At 42.2% G+C, this 18184-nt stretch overlaps 1 protein-coding gene across 1 annotated transcript in view; it reads right to left on the reverse strand.

The window, feature by feature from the left end:
* Window positions 1–18184, reverse strand: part of MICU1 (mitochondrial calcium uptake 1) — a 110201-nt gene that overhangs the window by 81687 nt on the left and 10330 nt on the right. Inside the window, exons 2-3 of the mRNA XM_075505406.1 lie at window positions 16869–17030; window positions 1629–1812 (exon numbers count right to left, since the gene is read on the reverse strand). Of these exons, the coding sequence (XP_075361521.1) occupies window positions 1629–1812; window positions 16869–17029 (345 nt within the window). The 5' untranslated portion in view covers window position 17030. The remainder of the gene's footprint in view (window positions 1–1628; window positions 1813–16868; window positions 17031–18184) is intronic.

Raw genomic sequence — 18184 nt, forward strand, 5'->3', positions numbered from 1 at the left:
CTTATTTGGAAAGCGTAGCCACATTCCTCCCTGCCAAGTATGGGAAGGAAAGAGATGGTCAACATAGGCACGTCTCCTAACAACTGGAATGCAAGTCCTCGCTTGCAAACAAATGTTCTCTGGCTTCCCTAGCCAGAAGCAGCCAGCCACGTAAGACAAAAATCAATCATTACATTTGCTGTATCAACAAATGTTCATTTTTAAAAATAAAGAGTATGGATGAAGGTGGACTGTTTCTTTGCTCTTTGCAACCCGCCTCCATCTGCTGACACTGGAAAAAATAACCCACTTTTCTTGAGTGGTACTGGCAAGAATCAAAGTTTTGCTGAAACCGTCAGAGTGCCTGACACCCAGTTGCCAAGACAATTAGCAGAAGCCAAGAACCCACATTCCTGGACAATTCTGAATATCTCAGTGTAGTATCTTACAACATAACTTCACTGAGCTGCCACCAGCATGTAACAACAGGGAGAGTTTGGAGCCTCAAATACCACAAGGCACTTGACATGTCAAGTTGTGTAATGTACTCTAACCAAGAACAGAATATGATTCAGCAACTTCAAACGAAAGAGCTCTTAATTATTTATGAAAAGCTGTTAAGCCACTATATACGACTATCCACAATTTAACAGCTAATGAGATGCAGCCTCCAGGATACAAACTTAAAAATAATTATCAGAAGCAAATCATACAGAAAGGAATTGTGAAGAGCATATACTCCCATTCTCCTCTTTGGCACTGCAAAGATATTAAATCAAACACAGCCCAATAAAACCGACATCCAGACAGGTTTAAAAAATAAAATACTGCTGCCTGCCATCTCTCAGTTACAGGACTCTCCATCAGACCAAATCGCACATCTTGTAATAACAGCGGTTACAGATAGTACCAAACTAGCTGTCGGACAGTTCTGAGGAGCCCAAAGCTCTCAGGATTGCCCAACAGTGAACAGCAGGTCACAAGTTGACAATATAGTTTATTAATCAAGCTTTCCTCCTCTTGAAAATGTGTCTGATAGGAAAATTAAATGGGCATAAGCATCAAGAGAGAGACACAACTAACCATAAATAGGGAGGGAGGCTGTATTTCAACAACTATGTTGACCAGGAATAATTAAAGGAAAAATTAAAGTACACCTTTCCTATAACTCTGCCTTCCACACATCCTCTACTTCTTCCTACATACACTGTGTATGTTCACAGGCAAACGGGCAAAAGGAAGGACTCAGACACACATATGCTGGATGCCCTAGATAGTTTTAAAGCTTTTGCACTGATTCTCTACTTTGCATGCACCATCCTAACAGCCATCAAGGCAGGAGCCTCGATTTCTCAGCAAGCCACTTTTCGGACATCCAACTGGAGATGGGAAGAGAGGTCTCCATTTCAGAGGATCAGTGTACTGTGCCTTCCAAGTAAAAAAGTTTCAACCTAAAGAAACTCAAGGTAGCATGCCAAGAAAGTAGGTTCCCAAAACAGTAAGGTCCCTTAGAAAATGAAGACAAGTACAGAGCAAAAGCCAGACTCCACACACATGCTTTACCACAATCTGAATAAAATGTTCTGCAAGTTTTCTCCCTTTTTCTACTGTAGTGCAATGGCTGCAGGTGTAACGCCCAAGTTTTGTACCTTACGGTCCCTGAACCCAGAACGCTTCTTCTTCTTCCCTTCCGGCTGAGCCTCCTCGTCACCTGATGCAACAGCCTTTCTACCCTCACTGCCGCTGCTCTCCTCCTCCTCCTCATGCTTCACCTTCTCGTTTGGCTCTGTCCTCGGATCGTGTTTTACAGAGGATGAGTCTTCTGCGTAGGCCCTGTATAAGGGAAAAGAAAACACCAGTTTAGGAAATTATTGAGAGGGGTCCTAGGGCTACAAAGATGGCCCTGCAAGGCTCTCCCTGAATGAAACACTTCTTACAGTTCAGCATGGAGGACTGCAAAGCAAAAGCAAAGAAGTGATCGGTCTCCTTGGAATATTGTGTGCTTTTCCCTGCTGTAATCAAATTTCCACCCCCCCACCCCAAAAACCAAACTAATAATCACAGTAAGTTCTCCCAGTCCAAGAACACCAGAGCAAATCACTCAGTGAATTATCATACCCTCTCCCAAAAACTACACGTGCAAGAAAGATTGGGAAGGGCATACCATACCTCCTCTACTGCTAAATTCCACCCCTCCTGCCCCAAAAAAGATTATATAAAGTGACAGAAATGTGTTTTACCATCAGCACTGCAAGATTCAGAAAGAATAGCCTTTGTTTCAGCTCAACTGATTTATTTTCTATCTCCAGCAGGTGACAGGCTGTTTTATTTCCCTCTTCCACCAATGACTCTTCTAAACTCCAGTGCTGAAGGATTTGTGACAACAAAAACCGGAGTTGTTTATCCTCAAGCTGGAAATAACAACTCTGGCAGAGCAAAGGACCCCTGTCCCTTGCTGTTCAAATACAAAGATCTTCAGCAACCCTGTTTGTAGACCAAGACTCAATACTCAAAATTGCTCAGTCTAAGCTGTGAGCTACTCACAGAATTGCAACTGGCAATAGGGTGGTTAAATAAAAAGCAGGATAAATCCATAAGCCAAACAATGCTATGGCTTTCCTACACTTTACCTGTAAAGCGGTTTATAACCAGACAGAGCTCAGACCACATTAATACCAGTGAAATTATAATCTGTAAGGATATGTTAACCTGTTACAAGCAACAAAGCAAACAGTTTTACCAAATTGTTTCTCTTTGTAAAAGACCCAAACAGCTCAGGCAAACATCCTAGCCTGCCTGTAACTTGAGCAAAGTCACCTTTACTTTGCATTCCTGGTGATTTATTTTGGACTAATAACAGGGTACAGGGCTCGCACAGTTAGGTGCCGCTCACTAGCCAGCAGCCTTCAGATGAAGGCTGGTACTTTGGTACTCCCTGTAACTGTGAACATGTTCATTTACAGCTGCGTGAGTTTATTCAAGAAAGGCTGCCTTGGGAGAAAAACAAAAACAAACCAAGATTTTTGAAGTCTTCCAAGCTCTAAGCAAAAGGCTATGCATATTTCATCCTACCAGTTTCCTGGAAAACACAGATGTGGAATGCAAAATTAACAGAGAAGAGTCTGTGCCTGTCTCCCCAGCAATACACAGCTTTGCAGCAATCTCAGCGCATCATCTTCCAAAGAGAAGAAATGAGGGTAGGTGCTCCTTCAATTAATTTAAATGCTACCGAAATAAAAGACAACTCACTCCTTACCAACATCCAATAATTCACTAACAGTCACCATACTGGATAAGTGGGGAAGGGCTAAAGAACTCAAATCTTTCCACAGTACTGGCGGGAAGCAAAAACTTATTATTCTAGAATAAACTCCCGAAGAGCATACTTAATAGTAGAGCAAATCATGACAAAAGCAAATTAACTTTTGTTCATATTGTGATAACTACTTCGGCAAACTATCGAAAGCACTTGAACAACCACCACCAAGTTCCCAGCATTGCTTTGAAATGCGATAACCCATGGCACTACGGCTGGGTTAAAACAGTTCAGAGGTTTCTAGTCCACACTAGGACAGAATACAACTTCATTACAAGGGTTTGATTTAATAAAATACACAAATGCTTGGTGAAGAGCAGTACTCGCCAAGCCTTTTCATGCAAAATGGAGTCTAAGATGCCAGCTGTCCCTTTCTGAAAAGGTCCTGAGCCTTTACCTGCCAATGCATTTAAGTCTTATAGCAAACCACCACCTTTAACACTTCCCCTGAACCAAACTTTCCAAGACAGAATTTAAACCCGAGTCTTCCACAAGCATCTTAAGATAGGGAAATTATCTCCCCAGAAGAGCCAGGCAGCTGATGTGTCTCTTGGAGCACAAAGTCCACGCTGGCACCTCTCCTGAAGCCTTTCCTGAAAGTTTAATCAGCACTGACACATCCTTGCGGAGTTGTGGTTTTGGCCAATACACAGTTTGCTAGAATAAGCTGCTGCCAGCTGAGGCTACAACAGCAGCACTGACAAGGAAAGCCCTTGTGTAGGCAGGACACCAGTCTCAAGTAGCTCTGAGAGAATCTCTTGGGAGAAAGGCCTGGGGACAAAAAAGCAGTAGAAAATTGATTGCTTATCTACACAACCAAGCTAGACTGTATGAAACATGCCAGAGAATAGCTCTATCAGTGAAGATTTGCTCCTGTAATGCTTGACTGACAGCTATCAAACCAGGGAAAGGATAGAAGAAATTCAAAATCAAACATTTTCAGCAAATCCTACGCATTCCTTCAATCCATCATGCCGTCAATCCAGTTGGCTACAGCGATACAGATGTTGGCTGTTTGAATACAGTCAGCTTTTTTCCACCCCTCTAGTTTATCTAGGTAATTAACTCTGCTCTACAGTTAGATCACCTTCCCAGCATACAAGCAAAATGGGCTATGAGAATAAAAGCAGAAGTTGTAGTCTGCTTAGCAAACAAGGTTTTAAACAGTACCTGCTGTTGCTCACCTTCAGGCCACGGTCCAAACTACTCACTGAATTAACCTCTGAATGATCCGCTCTCTATGTACACCTACTGGTCTGTGTATTTTACATCCTGCACAACCATCCTCTGTTGAAATTCTTGGCTTCCATCACCTGCAACTTCCATACTGCACCCACATAAAGCAGTCTTTCAGTGCAGATGTCAGAGTACAGCTGGAAAAACCCCATAGCTCCAGAAATATCCAGCCTGATGGACTGCCATTAGCAAGGGAAGACTCTCCCTCTCCTTTTTTGAGGAGACTGACTTTCCAATGGCATGCCTGTTGCTGCAGCTTCTGCACAAAAGGGAAATGAAAATACAAAGGCTCCCTTCACTGTGTGCCAAGACCAGCTGCCAGCCTCTCTCCATGGAGCGTGCCTGCCCTGGATCCTAGCTGCCAAGATTCAACCCTCCCAGTCTCTTCAGGTTTTTTTCCCCCCCCCAGTGAATTCAATTTGAGGCAAAGACCATATTCCCCACCTACTTAACAAATTCTTCTTTTAATCCTTGGAGAAAGCCAACAATCAAGCATAAGATTAGGTTCATCATCCCCAAAGAAAACCACCTAGCTACCACAGAGGACTCAATGCTACTCAATGCTAAATTCCCACTTAGCAAATAGTTCTTTGAGAAAGCCAAACACATGCAACCATAGGACATACATCCAGTAAGGATCCCTGGACTCACACCAGGCATTAGCAAGATAGTCCACAGTTGCAGGTTTTCCAATTAAAGAAATCACAATCCATCACTTCAAAGTATTTTTCTTCTTCTTTGAGAGAGAGAAGCAGAACAGTGTGCTAAAAGAACAAAGCTTTGTGCCAGAGATAACAGTCCTCAGTTATTGTAATCCTGAAGACAGTAGAAAAGTACTTAGCTATCAGATGCTATTTAATCTCAGAAGGAAACGTAGGAGATCTAACAAGAAGCTGGGCACTCAGGAGTCAGCAAAGACCTTGCCACCAAACAAAAAAGCTGGAGAGAGGAATCCTGCCTGACAGATGTGTTCTTCAATTGAATAGAGTTGCCACTCTCCTTGCACGTAAACATCTGGAGACACCCAAGTGAGGTTTAAAAGTCACTTAAAACTTCAGGTCTTCATATTGAAATGCAAAAGCAAGCTTGGACACAATGTTCATAAGAATAGGTAACCTCCAGGAATGGGGAGTATTTTAAGTGGGGAGCTCTGTCTCATCCTCAGCTCAACCATGTTCAGCAACTAAATTAGTTACCTGGAACTTTAACATGAAATTAACCAGAAATGATGAAGATCCACAGCCCAATTTTTCAGGATGTCATGCCACTCACAGGACTTTTTACTACTTTGCTTCCTTCCTCATCTTTCATGGTAGTTGACACTGACGTAAATGAGCACAATGAATTTATGGCAAGAACTGCAACGAACACACCAAAATTAAGATAGATTCTAGAAATGAACGCAAGCAATTAGATTGAAGAGACAGCTCTGGATACCAGCCATAGCCTAAAATGGGTCCAAGAACATAAGGAGACAGTGGCATAGTCTGTGAGATGTGCATGTCCTTCCTTCCACCCCAGCCAGCAGCAGGAACGTCCCTGCAGAAAGCGCCTTCAGCTACTGACAGCGCACTTCAAGAAGAGCTGAACCAACCAGAGAAGATCCGACAGAGAGCAGCAGGAATGGTTAAGGGTCTAGAACACACTGTGGGAAAAACTGACCTAAATAAGTCAGATTACTGTAAGAAAGATGGAAAAGAGGAAGGTGAGATAACTGTAATATATATAAAACAGTTGCTGCAGGACTGTTCTCTTGGTCCAGCAAGGACAGGACAAGACACAGGACATGTGCTTAAGGACATCATAAGGGAAGAGACTTATACACCAGGGAAAGAAGGAGAATCCTGTGCATACATACATATACATACACAGAAAGCGTTTAATGTTGACAGGGGAACACTGGAATCAGCTGCCAGGGAGGATTTATTCCATCACTGCTCTCTCCATCACCAGCAAATTGCTAAAAATAGGCAAGACAGCTGCCTGTCAGGACTAGTTTGGAGGCACGCAGACCTGCCTCAGCAGCAGACTAGCTGATTTCTCACGCTCCCTCCCACTCGCCTCTGCTGCAGCCCAGTTCAGGCATTGGCACCAGCACGTGGGCGCAGATGGACAGGCCAGAGCATGAGGACCTCTGCTTCAAGCTGCTTGAAATTGAGTACTCTGAAGAAGATGAACCTGAATGGTTTTAGGTCAGTCTTACCAGCTAACTTGGGTCATGTGGGATAACATGACGCTCCTCAGAGATGACTCCCCGATAGTCTGCAGAGGAAAATAATTGCTTCATGAAGGTTGTCAACCCCAATAACATACGCTGGAGGCATCCTACTGACATTACCCTTATATGCTTGTAAAGTATAAATCTGTTAATTTCTTAATCCAGGAAATGCTGCTTACATTGCCAAACAGAGCTCACCCCAAGTGGGGTACAGGACCATATCCCCAAGCCGCAGCCCTGACAGATGCACGCAGCCACAACTCTGTTAACATCCGCCATGCACAGAGCCACAAGCCTGTGCTCCTCGCCTCCCAAGCATGCTGCTCACTTGAACTTCTCTTAATCCGAACTGTACTTTTGAAGGCTGACAGGCTCAATAGCTTCTTTTTTCCCCTCCAAGAAAACGGCATTTGCTTTCAGTCACTGCTACAACTCCCCTTGTATTTGCTTCTGGGCATGCAGACTGTACAGAAAGGGAAGGTAACCAAATAAAACAGTGAGGCTGGCAGAGATAGCAAGAAGCACAAGGTAGGATGACCACATGAAACCAGTAAGATGACAGCTGGCATCCCATTCTCTATCCCTTGTCCCCCCAAAAGACAGCAAGCTCATCACCCTTCACCACTGTCACTCACTAGTGTTTGTTTTCAAGAAAAAAATACCTTAGGTTGCGAGAGTAAGGGAGGCAAAGCAGAGCCTCTGATGCTACCACCTCTATAAGGTGCCCTCAAACACAGAAAGTCTTCTTTTTCCCCTTGTTTTATTATTATTTTTTACAATATTGGCAGGTTTGTATGAGCCTGGCTTTATCGGTTTGAAATTATGAGCCAGATCAACGGATACAAATAAGTCTGACTTAGGACGACAACTACCAACTGCTGAAGATTGGTATATTTGAATATTGGGTATTCAAAGCTTATACCCAAGGGTGAGAAGGATGCCATAACTGCTAAAAAATACAAGTGAAAACACTCACAACTTCAGTTCAGAAGAAACCACCCTTGTAGAAACAAGGAAAGAGAAAAGATGGGAAGAGAAAGTTAAATGTACTCCACATAAATTGAAAGCTAGTACTATAGAAAATAGATAAAGGACACAGAAGCACCCAAGGAAGAGGCAATGACCAAAAGAACATGATCTTTTTATTGTTTGAGTTATCAAAAATACCAAGGAGCATGTAATAAATTGAGATTGTTTACCATGTTACTGGAAGTGACAGAACTATATATTTCCAAGTGAACGCTTACTCTGTTTACAATGCTTTATATTCTATATATCCTGATCTTCTCAAGAGAGAACACAGACAGACTCTCTCCACTTGAACGTAGTGAAAGTCTATATAACACAGCAACACTATAAATATGTATTTTCTACTCAAGTCTTTATAAAACTTTTTGCAGAAGTCTGAGGTTTAGTTTTAATAAGAGTTGGCTGAGACTCTCTGCCCAGCTGCTGTTGATATTCAGTAAGCCTTAACTCATTGCTATTAATATTTAAAAAGTGTAAAGCAGGGCAATAGGTGTTATCACAGACCTGTTATTTAGACAAAGACTGACGCTGGACAGAGGAGAAGATTATCTAGGCTTTCTAATTAAAGGAGGGTAAAGAAGAATTTCATGACAGTCAACAAGGGCTTATGGAAAATAAGTCTTGCGCTAAATAGATGTCATTTCTTGATGAAATTACCAGTGTTATTGATAACTGCAGTAGCATTCACTTAATAAATGCAAGTTCTCACACTGTATTAGTCCACTTGCCACTAAATGATATTGTGATTAGTAAGCTAGAGCAACACAAAAATCAACACGAAACTTTCAATGGATTAAAAACTGTTTAGTAACATGCTTCAAAATATGAGCATTTGATCATCAACGAGTGGCTGAGCTTCTCCCAAGCCCTGACAAGGGTTCCTGGCCCTACGCCACCTCTTTTATTAATGAGCTAGAGGATAAAGTCCGTGGGTCCCCTGATATCTATCAGTAAATATTCAGGTAGCACTAGAAATTACGGTCTCACTTGCTCGGTAAGCTGAGCACAAGCAAGCACACAATACCCATCAAGACAGCTGAAAAGCGAGGGGAACATCAAGGCACAACAAACACGGATGTGTTCACATGACTAGTTTCATCCATACTAGATATTAATGCCTGTGAAAGCCCCCTTGTGCTTTAGTGGATCGTCAGTTGATCATAACTCCCAGTGAATCATCACAGTCTTAAGGTCAAATGCAAACCTTGTATGTTCAAGTACAGGAATCTCAAATCAAGTCTAAATATTAAATAATGCTCCTGTTTGGCACCGATGCAGCCCTCCTAAGCTACTGTGCTCAAGCTCTTCAGCTTTTTTAGCATCTTTTTTCCCTAAATCCTACCCAATCAAAAGCCACAAATTAAACATTTAGTAAGGTAAGTTTTTCAGAGTCAGAGAGCTTACTCCTCCCGGCCTGAGATAAAGGAGTAAATTGATCATAGGCTGCGTTCCTGGTAGAGGAACAAGCTGGAAAGCTCTGTAGCCTAATAACAAAACCAAGAAATGGCTGAAAGTAGGCACTAGCATACACTGAGGCTGAGAATAACATAGAGCCTTGTTCACAGTACAGATAATTAACAATTTCCCTGATGTACAGATTCTCTTCCCCCAATGGTTTCTAAAAAATCAAAATTGAGTGGGCTCCTTCCACTGAAGTGGCAGGAGATAAGCTCTAGCTCAAGCAGAGCTTAGCCAAGGCAAGCAGTAATTCTGGGAAGTTATCTGTATTATGTCTACTTGCACCTTCAGCAATAAAGGAGTTCATTTGCACTGAAGCACTATTCACTTACCAGGCATGTTACACACATCAAGCGTGTATATGTGATGTTATACACATCAAATGTCAACTAAAGAAAAACTCAGGCAAATTGTGACTTCCAATATTTATTTTCTCCAAGTTCCTTGAAAATATTTAGTTTCTCTGTAAGGACAGACAGATCAGGTCTCTATACTAATAAAAAATGTGAACATGAGTTCATTATTCCAAAACACACTATTCTCCATCTAGTTTAACTAGCCTGTATCTATAATTAAGCATTGAGAAGAACTTTTAAGAGAGAGCAGCCCCAGCACCCAGTTACCTAGCAGGGAAGGAACATGAATTCTCATCAGCATCTGTTCCCTTTCCCAGACCATCTGCAATAATGCAAGAAGCCATTAAGTGAAGATGTGCTACAATATTAATCACTGCAGCATCTGGTTTTGTCGTGCAAACTACAGGCTCAGTCCTGCAAGGCAATAAGAAATGGGTGAGCCTATTCACATGCATAGAGCAAAGCAGGTGTTTCCACACCAGAGCATTTTATAGGCTCCCAACAAGCAGTGTTTGTCTACCTGACTGTGCGACTCAATCAATCTTCATTTCCATTGAGGACATGAGAACACAAGAGAGCAAATGTAGAGCTACAATAAGTGGCATTGCCAGCGGACTAAAGTTATATAAAATAATTCTCTAGAAATAGAGAGGAACTTGAGCAGGTCAGTGGGGAAGAAGAAAGGAAGAGTGCTCCGAGCATCTGACCACCTACTCTCACAGGTGGAACATGCAAGATAGAGTTGTTTAAATACAGGGAACATCATCTTGCTTTGGGTACCCAAAGGAGTGTGAAACCTTTAATTGACTTATGGGAAAAGGTACATGGACTACAAGATCCCTTGTGGGGGAAATGAGATCCCTTCAGATTTCTTAATTCCCATGAAACCTGGTTTTTAGGTAAAAGCAGACAGCAGGGGAAGATCACAGGAGGTCAGAGACATGTCTAACACATCACAGCTTTCAGGCCATACTGCTATTCACAACTGAAAGATGAGAGAAGGTCATTGCTGGCACCATTTTTTGCTCTCCAGCCTGGGATGCATTCACACAGCTGCATGCTTCTGAGAATTTGGTCTCATGCTCTTGGGTCAAAAGCCCCAACCAATTCAGCTGCAAGTCAAGGAGGGAGCAATTCCCTGCTATGCCTATATTAATACCAGTTAAAAATTGTTCTGCTCTAACATAAACTCCAGGCTATTTAATCACATTATTCCCTTCCCAGCCAGGACCTCAGCCATTCTGGCAGACTGAAAACAGATGGGCTGCATCACATTAAACAAAGCCTCCTCAACCTCCCAAGCATTTTGTTCTCTTCAGCTGGCCCCACCAGCAGCAATAATACATGATCCCATATGTGGTCTAGACACCAAAAAAAAAAAAAAAGAGCATATAGCTTCCACCAGCAAGTCTCAGCAGCAGCCAACTGCAGGAGACAGCTGAAGCTGCAGAAGTTTGCCAAAGTAAAAAGCTATAAAAAACCCCAAGGTTAGGCTAACTTCTGTTTTAAAGCCTTAATTAATGAACATTATGCCCATCCCTAGTTTTCTCCCTTGCTTCCTCCCTGCAGATCCAACTTTCAGCACAGCCCAGAAGGCAGCTGGGCCATCAGGTGGTGGTGGTGGACACTGAACATCCTAAGAAAGTGACAGCCATGATGACACTAGACCCTAGAGGGGTGACACTCAACGACTGCATTGGCACTTTACTTCCAAATCAGGAACTAATCAAAACTAAGTGATAATTACAACTTCTGCGCTTCCTCTATTGAGCCAGGAAGTCATTCCCCCTACTCCGTTCCCAAACGATGTGACTTCTTGGAGAGATGTTGCTTTCGAGATGGCCAACATGCTCTTGGGGATGAGGGCAAGGTGAGCAGGTATTTTTAGTTATTCGGTGCAAAGGGGAGGAAGCAGGCATGAACTTGGCCACCAGAGGGCATCCGTATTTTTAAAAAAAGATTTAAAACTGCCGTTTCCAGTGACATTGAAGACCCTGGGTTCAAACAACACTTATCCTGCTGAGACAGAGAATTCACAGTGTAGTCCCCGTAAAGCGGCAGCAAATCAAGACGATTCAGGAAGCAGTTTCTTTCATTTCCACCTGGCTTCTCTGCACAAATCCTAGCTCTGATTTGCTATGCAACATTTAAATAAGATATTATGAATATGCACTGATCAAACTCCAGGGCCCTGCAGGCTTAGGGAAATACCTGTGCTTTAAGCTCTGCAGGTCAGCTGAGGTTACTTCCCCCCAGGGCAGGTTAGATGTTTTCCTAATTGACTCCAGTTTTGACTTTGGCTCATTCCTTGGCAACAGATTCTTTCCTTCCCCTGATGCTCATGGGTAAAAATAATATGAAGCCAAAAGCCACCTGAAAGGACACAGTGCTCCTTCAAGACACCACTCAGATCAATGTGTCTTCAAGCCTTAGGAGAAAGCCCTCAGCATAGCAATCCCAAGGATAGTCTCTTCAGTCTGTCACCTCTCAAAGAATTAAAAAAAAATGGAGCAGAGCTCAAAAATAACGTAACATGGATAATACCTACATTTTTTCATCTTTTCTCTCCGACATCAGGTTAAGTAGTACCTGACACATCTATAGCTATAAAACGCGTTTCTCCCCTCTTGACTATGATTTATGTGGTTTCCTTTGTTTTGCTAGAACAAAGATTTTAAAGTCTCAGTTTCAGCTGGCATAAGATACTTCCAGTAATTCTGCCATTAAAAATGTACTCTAAGCAAATTACTCTAAAGCCCCTAAGACACTGATGCAAAAAAGCAATGCATTCTTAAACAGAGTTAGCCAAGGGCTGATCTAGGCTTCAAAATTAATTTCAGAAGTGGCGATGGAAAAAAGCCAAACACAAAAAGCAGTGAAGGTCACCAAACCAAGGAAGCCGAAGGGTCTTTCCCACAGAGGATCATCCAGTAAAGCAACTGGGCACTTGATACAGGATGGCCAAAGGAGAAAAGGGTGGAGGAAGAGAGGAAGAAATGGTAGAGATGGAATGAAATCTGCAGTAGGGGTAGCCAGCACCAAAACAGCTCAGCTTGCTGGTGAGGAGTGGAGCGTGAAAAAGAAGAGCTTGTAACAGAGTGAGAATATACTGTCAGGGCTGGGAGATGGGTATCTTGTGCTTAATTGCTTCAACTTACACATAGGATGGGGCAAGAACCAGAAGAGAACAGAATAAGGCTAAGGGGATGCAGCAAAATAAGACCAAGTACAATGTTAGACACAAACACACCAGTAGCAAAGACCTTGTTAACCAACTTCCAGAGCAACACAGATGTCTTGCTCTTATTCCTACCACTAATATATTTTCAAAAGGATAAGAAATTAAGCATAACCAAATACTACCAGTCGATCAGGAACAGCACTGGTAGGACTCTGCTTACAGAGATCCTTCTGTGCTCCCCAAAGGTACACTTGCTCCCTTATTTCATTCAATATTAGGTTGATTGCATGACAAGCTTCAGCATGGAAACACCAATTTAAGTGCTTTCACATGCCCACCACCCACAGATTCAGCCAGGAAGGTTTGTGACATAAAAAAAAGTATCTGTGGCCATTTAATAATACACTAAATCAGTATTTGGAACTACAAATAGAGAACACAAGTTTTACACGAGTAACAGTAACAGAATATTTTTTATAAACATTAAGCTTGCTGAAAACTGTGAGGTTCAGTACTTCTCATATATTAATACCTCATTTAGATTAGCCAATGACTGTACCAAGATTTATTTCAATTAATTAATTTAGTTCTTTATACCAATGCCCAAATACTCAATTGCTTCTGTTGCCAGCTGGAAATCCTGAGTTTAAGTTACTGCTTAACAAGGGTAAACTTCATTAGTCTTCTAAGCTCAGTCATTTGCATTGCTGAAGTATTCTTCACTGCAGCAGAAGAGAGCAGCATTAGCTACTCCTGTAATTATTTAGATGAGATATATTCCACCAAAAGCAGGCAGCAAGAGCTCCTGGAGGACAGTGAAGACAACAAGACCAACACTGACCTGCAAGGAACAGCTATGCAGAAAGCTACACACAGATGCAGATCAAACGTGAAGAACCCATCAACCCACCTCCAATCTTAGGAAGACACAAAATAAGTCTTTCCTATCTCGCATCACACAACCACTGGGGGTTTTTATACACATCTTTTCAATCCTTGACTTCTCTACCTTTGTGTGGGCTTCCTTAACCCAGCACTGGCTTCTGATGCTGCTCAAAGCACATCCTACAGAATCGACCTAAAATACACTGGTTTCAGGCTGCACATGACAGTCAGAAACCAGCTGAGAAGTCCTGTCTGTCTTCATGCTAAGTAGTGGAAAGGGTAAATTCACATACAGGCACGACCATATTAGTCCCTTTTTGCAAGTTTCCTCATCACCAGAAGTACAAGAAATCTCTTTTGAAATAAAAAGGTTGGGGTTTTAAGTATTGATAAGAGATGCAGTGCTGCTTCCCACATGTCAGTTGAGAAGAGTTGGGGCGTTTACACAAGGCTCTCTGCAGATGACAAAAAGAAATACAAGTCAAATACCCTTTTCCTTTTATTATTGCTCTTCCCCTAACACTGCAACACTCTTACCTACCTAGCCCAATTTTACATCTTTAATGTCTTAACTATAAAGAAAAATAATTATAAGAAAACAAAAAGAGGGAGACATCCCTCTTCTTAAAAGAAAACTTCATTGACAGCCTGCAGGAGAGCATCCCTTACTGCATTCCTTACCCAAAGGGCAATGGAGTGTCTCAGCTTCATTGACAGACCATCCAAGGTTAAGCAGGATATTAGCAGGCACACATTCCTCTTAAGAGTCATCTGCCATTAAAGGGACAGTAATTCTTTGCGATGCTAAGAGAGCCACACTTAGGACCTGCTGGACCCATTGGAGACTAACTGTGCAGCACAGGAGTTTCATATCACAACAAAAGCACAGTTGCTTCACTAACTGAAGGAAAACAAGCATTATAGGTCATCCCTATGACAGACTAACTGCACCAACAGAACTGGTTACACAAAGGAGCTCCCTAACCTGCTTCCCATTTAAATACTGCTGCAACATGTAATAAATCAAAATTGCTTACTAGTAAGTGTAAATACTCAGATGCACATGGACACTTCTCTCTGTGGTATATAAACTACATTTTCAGTGACACCTGGCTTATTCAATCCCTGTGCCCTGGCTACATTTATTATATATTTACCTTTTATAACTAATGTATTATACTTACTGCTACTTACTGTAATAACCCAGGATGTAACTACCTGAATAACCCAGGATGTAATTACAAACATTTTTTATTCACCTATGCTTGTTCTTCAACTCAAGTAATCACTTGATTTATATATTGTGAAAGACAAAAGGAAATTTGCAGTTTCTCATCCCTCATTTAAACACAATTTTAAAATGTCTATTTGAGAGTCTGTTTAAGACTCCTACAGGTGTCAGTATGAAGTATTTCCTACACCAAACATATCAGTTTTGTTCCTCCTCTTATTCAAGAGCTGTATGCAAGTAATTAAAGTAACACCATAAGCCTGGATGTACTTTTATTTTACAGTTACAGACATTGTGGATTCATTTCATAGCTCATATAGGAAAGGAATACTTAAATATGTACAATTCTATTTAGTGCTTTACAAATTTATAACAGACAAAGGAGACAGAGCAAGGAAAGAAAAAAAAAAAAAACAAACTAAAAACCACAGCAAGCCAGTCTCTCCAGACTGATGAGGACTGGGGAGACCACAGACCACACTAGACCAAAGAGGCTGCTGTCTCCTTTAATATGATTTCTATCAGCACTCTCAGCAGAGCAAGGTCAAGCCTGGCCACAGTGCCCAGAGGCCTCCAAAAAACAGCAAAGTACTCCAGGAGCCAAAAATCAGTCCCTGAAATCACCCCAGACCTAGCACTGCGCATACCCTTAGCAGCTCTTTACTGCAGGAAGAACCTTCCTCCTGATAAAAGGCAAAGCTAACAACTGACAATTTGGCTGTTGTTAAAAGCAGGGGTGAATCTGCTACAAGACAGGGGTATTAACTCTGTGTGTCTTTGGGACAGCTTTACATAGGACATGATGTCCTACCTACTTTACAATCACACTGAGGATGTTTTAAGAGAAAAAAACCCTGCTCACTCCCCTGCCTGAAACGGGGTGTTATCCTGGCCATCCCTGCAGAGGCATTCAGGTCCTGCGCATAAAGAGGCACTATGTAAGTGCAGATTATTAGCAAAATGCAGCATAAGATGACACTGTGCTGGATCATTGTGTTCTTCCTCTGCCTGAGCAACTCCTTTTAGCAGACATAGATGTTTGACAGCTCTAGGAACAGCCAGAACAATTACCATCATCTTCCTCCTGTTACATTAAAACTAGAGCCTTCTAGCCACAATGCAGGTGAGAGGAGAGCCAGCAATAAATCACCTAAATATTGGAATGGAAACAGGATGGGTTTTCAGCAAAGACTTTATTTTCAGACTCTAATTGCAGCCATGAGCTTGAGTGACACTGCTGGTGCCACACTGCTTCCACATTATGAGGGAAGAAAAGGGAATCCTTGATTTATTTCAAATGTGTCATGTTCCCAGGGTTCAGTGAGGGTCACCTCAGGCTAGCACAAATATCCCCTTTCTCCTTACAGTTACGGAAACAAGCTGTGAGCTTCATTGCTCAGAGTAGGTGTGCTCAGACTCTGGCCCTTAAAAACCTCATGAGTCTTGTGTGCAGCCACCTTACCACTGAAAGATGGACTGTACCCCTCTGCTCCTCTGCTATGTTTTTTATGTGAAGCAGTCAGCAGAACACAAAGAAAACCAGAGTAGCATCCCCCAGCCAAGCGTGCTGTCCCTAGCAGCCCTCCCAGAAGCTCAAAGCACGACTTTTTCACCCAGGATGGTAGAGTCAGCAGATTTCTCTTTGCACAACACCACAGACCCATGAAGCGTCACCACGCAGGGGGCAGCTGGGCAGCAAACCCCACCAAGACCAAACAGCCCATAAAGAAGACAGCTACAGAGGAAAACTCTTCAGCTCTGAGCTTTTTCACACCTCTCTGGCTACTCACAGCAGCAAAGCAGCTCCACAGGGAGTCAGCAACAGCCATTCCTTCCATGTGGCAAAAGCAGGACAAGCAGTTACCCTTTGCAGATCTTAAACCCATCCGCTGGTACTTACCACAGGACTAAAGTAGCATGAGGTCTCAGGCAAAAAATAAAACAACAACAACAAACCCCTCCCCCCCCCAAATACATACCTCTGCCAAAGGAATCTGGCACTTGCTGTTGCTGCAGTTGTCCCTATGAAAGCCACCACCACGAGCCTACGCCTGGTCCTGGGGTGATGTGCCATCCCATGGTAATGCCGTGAAACAGCAGACAGTCCTGCTGCAACGGGAAGAAATCGAAGGCGAAACATCCTGTCGAATAAGAACAACACATTAGTGAAGCAACAAACAGTTTCCTGTTGTGGACTCTCACGCTGACCCTCAACCAGATATTTCCTTGCATTTTTTCTAAAATAGGAAAACTTATAGAAAATAACTGTCACAGATGTTTATTAGCTGTTCTGAAATAGGCATGTAACCTGTATAATAAATAGCAAATTATGAGTATTACATATTGGCATACACCTGGCTGACACACCTTACTGTCACATCCCAACTACTTACTCAGCTGCTCTTACAGCATTTTCTAAATTCCTCTTCAGCCTTTCCCCAGCACACTTCATTAAGAGGAAATATTTGCACACTCCCGCTCAAGTGCCAAGGCATGGAAGATGCAGGTAGATCTTACAAGCAACTACAGCAAGTAAGAGCCATTTGGCCAGAGGGAAAGACACAGCTAGATTTTAAAAGGCACATTACACTAAATACAAGCAAACCAACCAAACAAAAACCCAACCCCGTCATTTTAAATTTCCTTAAGAAAACCCTACTGTTCTTAAATCACTTTTTTAGGTAGCCAAATCACTTTTTTAGGTAGCCTGGAGCAAAAACATTTATATTCAACTTCAATTTATATTCAAGTATAAGGCAAGTTTCAGAGTGTCAAAACTCGTAAAATACAATCCATACACTGTTACACAGACAATGGTACAGAGACAACTGGGAAACCAGAGCTACAAATCTAAACATTATCACAATGGAGAAATCTGAACTGCAAAAATGTCACCTCATCACACACACCAGCTACAGGAGACAGAGCAATTTTTGCTAGCTCACCAGATTGAAGGTGAAGGGTAAACATTCCCTTTGAAAAGAAAAGGTGCTGTACCTTTTCATGGAAAAAAGGTTTTATTTTTAATGGATACAAATTCAGTTTTCCAATCATGGGGTGAGCCTTAAAAACAAACAAAAAAAAGAAATTAGAAGCAGAATGGTAAGAGAGAACTCCCAAGGCCAGCAAAAACATTGGAAGTCGAGAACAGGGAGCAGTGGCCTGATTTTTTCCTTTTGTTCACCATTTTTGCTGTTCTATTCAAATATTCCCAGCCAGTGAATAACCACAGAATAAAAAAGTCACTTCTAGTGCTTTGTGTTTGCTTTTACAACACAAGATGCCACCACGCTGT

This window comes from Mycteria americana, chromosome 6, assembly GCF_035582795.1.
Source record: "Mycteria americana isolate JAX WOST 10 ecotype Jacksonville Zoo and Gardens chromosome 6, USCA_MyAme_1.0, whole genome shotgun sequence".
NCBI lineage: Eukaryota > Metazoa > Chordata > Aves > Ciconiiformes > Ciconiidae > Mycteria > Mycteria americana.